Source organism: Frankliniella occidentalis, unplaced genomic scaffold (assembly GCF_000697945.3).
Source record: "Frankliniella occidentalis isolate FOCC.00 unplaced genomic scaffold, Focc_3.1 Scaffold209, whole genome shotgun sequence".
Taxonomy (NCBI): domain Eukaryota; kingdom Metazoa; phylum Arthropoda; class Insecta; order Thysanoptera; family Thripidae; genus Frankliniella; species Frankliniella occidentalis.
This window is the reverse complement of record NW_026267335.1, coordinates 448286-452952: the sequence shown is the minus strand read 5'-3', so window position 1 is coordinate 452952 and position 4667 is coordinate 448286. Positions and strand designations below refer to the sequence as shown.

The window sequence follows — 4667 nt, the reverse complement described above, 5'->3', positions numbered from 1 at the left end:
TTGCAATTTTACCCACAGGCCTTCTTTTCCAAGCCCGAGACAACCAACGTGCTGGAGCCGTACCAGGGCGGGGGGCAGGCGGGTGACCCCGGTGTCCCGCCGCCGTGCTGCCGCGCGCGCACCCCGGACCTGGAGGGCGACGCTGAGCAGGCAGGCCCGCCGCCGCCGGCCGGGCAGCCACCGGGCGACACGACCGGCGAGAGCCCCGGCGAGAACCACGACGCCGCGCCGGCCGCCCTGCCGGCCGTGGGCAGGGGCAGCGTCGTCTCCATCAGCGACGGCAACTTCTCGTGGAGCTCCGGACACGTGCTCAACTTCAACGACGTCGCCGTCCCGAAAGGTACTTGTAAGCGCGTGTGCGTAGGTGTGATCGTGCACGGAACGGAAATAACAATAAGTTACTCTCTCCAGGCGGCGTGACCCTGGTGGTCGGCGCCATCGGCAGCGGCAAGACGTCCCTGCTGCTCGCCCTGCTGGGCGAGATGAGCTCCTCTGACGGCCGATACCCCGTGCGCTGGAGCCAGTGAGTACTGAGTTGTCGAGCTAACACGTAAACGGCAAACGTAAGACGACCGCCGCGGGTTAGCTGTCCCAAGTTATCGAGATGGGTTTTGTTTCTGCGTGTGAAATCGATACAAAACTCTTAACTTTGTCTCTGAGCCTGACACCCTCCCCGTCCGCAGGGACTCCTCCGTCGCCTACTGCTCGCAGAAGCCGTGGCTGCTCAACGCCAACGTGCGCGAGAACGTGCTGTTCGGGCTGCCGCTGCGGCGCCGGCGCTACGCCGAGGTGATCGCGGCCTGCGCCCTGCAGCCCGACCTGGACATCCTGCCCGCGCACGACCTGACGGACATCGGGGAGAGGGGCATCAACCTGTCGGGCGGGCAGAAGCACCGCGTCGCAATCGCCCGGGCGCTGTACTCGGACGCCACCACGGTCCTCATGGTGCGTAGACATCCGCGACCTGCCCGACCTGGCAGTGGCAGCCGACGAGTACCCTAGTCCCAAAATGAGTATACAACGTGTTAGCCAGTTTTCTCGAGCTGGGCGCGAGTATCCTCCCCATCGTCTTCGGCTCAACCGTCCCTCTCGCGTGCACAGGACGACCCGCTGTCGGCGCTCGACTACCAGGTGGGGCAGCACCTCGTGGAGGAGGGCTTCCAGAAGCTGCTGTTGCAGCGCGGCCGGACGCTCATCCTCGCCACGCACTGCCTCTCCCTGCTGGGCCAAGCGGATTGGGTGAGTCGAAGCTCGGCCCCGAATAACGTTTTTAAGAGTGATATGTACTTTTTTTTCTCAAGTACATTGTTGAATGGTGTCTTTCCATTTTTCGCTGCCGATAAAATTTCGGTCACTACATCTCTGTCGACTCGTCGGTCCAGATCATCGTGATGGAGCGCGGGCGGGTGTCGGTGCAAGGCAGCCTCGGCAAGGTGCAGGCGGAGCGCCCCGACCTGGCGCAGTCGTGGCAGCAGGACCTGCAGCAGGAGCCGCAGCAGGAGCCGCAGCAGGAGCGGAGCGCGGCGGCGCCGGCCCGGCCGCAGGACGCGGCGGCCTCCAGCCTGGCCTCCAGCCTGGCCTCCAGCCTAGCGCGCGGGGACCGCACGGCCCGCGAGCGCTGGCAGCTGGTGCGGCTTGTGTCGCGCATCGGCCTGCAGCAGCGCGCCGAGGACCACGCCCACCACGCGCCGCGACACTTCCGAGTGAGTAGTCTCGGCGAGCTGGTGTCCCCCGCACTGTAAGAGCGTCTAGTTTGACTATCTGTGTCCTTCGCAGCGCTTCAGCCGTCGCCAGTCGCGCTCCCTGTACCGGGCGACGCACTGCGCCACGCACGCCTTCCCGCTGCCGGTCCACGAGTACCAGCAGCAGGGCCTCCTCCACCACCCGGACGGCGTGGGCGGCGGCGGGCCCGAGGACGGCGCGGCGTGGACGCGGCCGCTGCGCCGCACCCGGAGCACCATCGCGTCGGCGCCGGATGTGTGGCGCCGCAAGGTGACGCGCGTCGCCTCGCTGCAGCCCCACGACACGGCGCGCAGGCCCTGGCCGCGGCGCCAGCAGGCGTGGTCCGAGGGGTACGCCACTCGGCCCTCGACTAAGCCAGCGATTTACTTGAAATTGCGTTGACCCCTGTTGTCTTTTACCGTTACTTCGTCTTCCGCAGGGCCGATGACGGCAAGGGCGTGGTCATGGTGTCCAACTTCGCCAACAATAACAATATCGTGGTCCCCGTCGATGAGGTGCTGAGTCACTCACGGAGGTGAGGGTTGTGCCGTTGACGTTGACGTCAAGCCGTGAGATTTCTTTTCGCTGAACGGTTTATATTTTGTTCAATTTAGGGGGTCGAGTGCCACGGAAGACCCCACATTCCCACAGAGCTTCTCTTTCCTGCCGGAAGTGGATGGCGAGGATAGCGTTATTGCGGAGTCGGGTACGATTTTGTTGACTTTCTTCACATAACCCTTTTCTCAAGACTTTTTGGTGGCGCTCGATAGCAGCACTTTTCCCATGAGCAGATCGTTTCTTCGACCCTTTTTTGTCCGATCTCGGCAAAATGGTGGTACCTCAAAAATAATAGTAAAAATTACCCACTCATTTCCAAAGTAAGCTGAGTGTGTTTTCACGGTCGTAAGGCAAGCAAAGAATGCGCGTCTCGCTACAACAATTTTTCGGGTCAGCGAAATGTATCATTAAAACAGGGGTGGGATAAAGAAAGTACTCCCACATTTTTAATTTTAATTTTTGTTCGGGTAGACGCGAGGGGCGTGAGCATTTACGAGGCCAAACTGGCTTATGTCTAAAGTCGGGTCGATGCTGCCTGTGGCCGTGGCCGTCTCAACTCCCATTTATTTATTTTTTGTCGCCTTTTGTCCCCCGCACCGGGTGATTCAGAGAAGACGCAGGTGTGGGCGGGTTTGCCTACTCGCTGAGCCCGCAACCCGCTGGCGCAATGGCCCCCTAGGAAGACAAACCAGCTCGCTCTTGTGTCTTCGCTGGATCACTCAGTACGGCAGGAGGGCAGGACCGAGTTCTGAACTATGGAGAGATAGGAGGCGATGGCAGCGGAGCGGTCAGCATAATAGGGTATGGCCCCTTGTCTCAAACGGCCAAGGGATCGACTACCACGGCCGCCACAAACTTTTTCTTTCCCATGTTTCTTGTCTGCATGCTACTGCGTGAACCATCTCAAACTGTCGGCCCGAAGATCGACTCCCGGTCGGGGCAACCTTTTTTTTTTTTTTTTTTTTACGCTTCTTGTCGCCTGTAAGAAAGGACCGACTTTCGAACTCAGCTAAACACGGCGCAGCTGGTAGCTGAGCGTGGTAAGGCGTGGGCACCGCTCTCAACAATCAGCTTTGGGATCGACTCCTACCCGAGGCACACCCTTTTTTTTGTCGCTTCTTGTCTCCCGTAAAACAGGACTGAGTTCTGAACTCATCACCGACAGGAGGACCCGACAGCCGAGTGGCGAGCGAGCCGACGAGTCATCCCTTCGACACCATCGGGCCCGGTATCAAATCCTAGTCGGCGCGAGTACTTTTGGGGGACCTGCTGGCTGAGAAAGCGGTCCAGTCCATCGTGTGCATCCGAATCAACTGAGCGGGCCTAGAGCGAGATGAGGAGGTCGACTTGACCACCTACTCAGCAAGTGCCCCCCCCCCCCAAAAAAAAACAACAAAAAAAAACAAGATTCGCCCCGACCAGCAGTCGAATCCTCAGCCAACGGTACCCCGTGGACCACGCCCCGGCACGCTAGCCACTCGGCTGTGGGCCACTTTGTCGGTGGCGAGTTCAGGACTCGGTCCTGCTCTACGGGTCTTGGTCTCCCGTCATGCAGGCGGTCAAGTCCACCTCTTCGACGCGCTGCAGCCCGGGTCGGATACCTCGGAAAAAGTTCAAAAAGTGCGCTTTTTGAAGATTCGAAGCGCGCGGAACACGCCTTGAGTGAACTTTTTCCGTGGTATCCGACCCGGGCTGCAGCGCGTCGAAGAGGTGGACTTGACCGCCTGCATTACAGAAGAGCAAGGGCCTGGAAAGCGGGACCCAGTTCTGAACTCTCGAGCGACAGCTGGAGCCGACAGCCGAGTGGCGAGCGTGCTGGGTCTTGGTCCACGGGCCCCCGCCTGGCGAGGGTTCGTTTACTGGTCGAGGCGAACACTTTTTGCGGGGCCTGCTGAGTATGTGGTCAGTCAGGTCCACTGCAGACAGACGCACAAGCGGACACGTCCCCCCCCACGAGCAGTCAGTGGCCGAGTGTGTTTAAGCGTAGACAACTGACTGCAGTGGCGTGGGATCGACTCCCGGTCGGGGCACGCTGTGTGCCAACCTTTTCAAATACCAGTTTTACAACAAAAAAGAAGCAAGTTGCGTTGATGCGTGTGCTTCGGCCCCGGATCGAATCCAGGCCTTGGCTGAATATTTGGGGGTTTGTTCCAGGTGGCCTGTAGAGACATAGGCAGACGCGGACATTGTCTCCCCTCCGGCAGTCAGTGGCCGAGTGGGTAAAGGCGTCTGTCTGTGACTGATCTCTTCGGTGTGGGAACGACTCCCACCCGAAGCGGGCGGTCCATCACTTTTCTCGCTCCTTCGCTCTCCATTACGAAGGGGCGAACGCACAAACAAGACTCTCGCAGCGACTCACAGTAACGTGGCGCTGTAGCTGAGTCGGT

The 4667-nt window shown here is 60.2% G+C and overlaps 1 protein-coding gene across 1 annotated transcript in view; it reads left to right on the top strand.

Annotated features, from left to right (window-relative positions):
- Nucleotides 1-3545, top strand: part of LOC113202623 (ATP-binding cassette sub-family C member Sur) — a 19113-nt gene extending 15568 nt beyond the window's left edge. Inside the window, exons 9-16 of the mRNA XM_052272514.1 lie at nucleotides 19-340; nucleotides 412-523; nucleotides 684-945; nucleotides 1102-1239; nucleotides 1383-1703; nucleotides 1777-2072; nucleotides 2162-2257; nucleotides 2337-3545. Coding sequence (XP_052128474.1) covers nucleotides 19-340; nucleotides 412-523; nucleotides 684-945; nucleotides 1102-1239; nucleotides 1383-1703; nucleotides 1777-2072; nucleotides 2162-2257; nucleotides 2337-2457 — 1668 coding nt within the window. The 3' untranslated portion in view covers nucleotides 2458-3545. The remainder of the gene's footprint in view (nucleotides 1-18; nucleotides 341-411; nucleotides 524-683; nucleotides 946-1101; nucleotides 1240-1382; nucleotides 1704-1776; nucleotides 2073-2161; nucleotides 2258-2336) is intronic.
- The last annotated feature ends 1122 nt before the right edge of the window (nucleotides 3546-4667 follow it).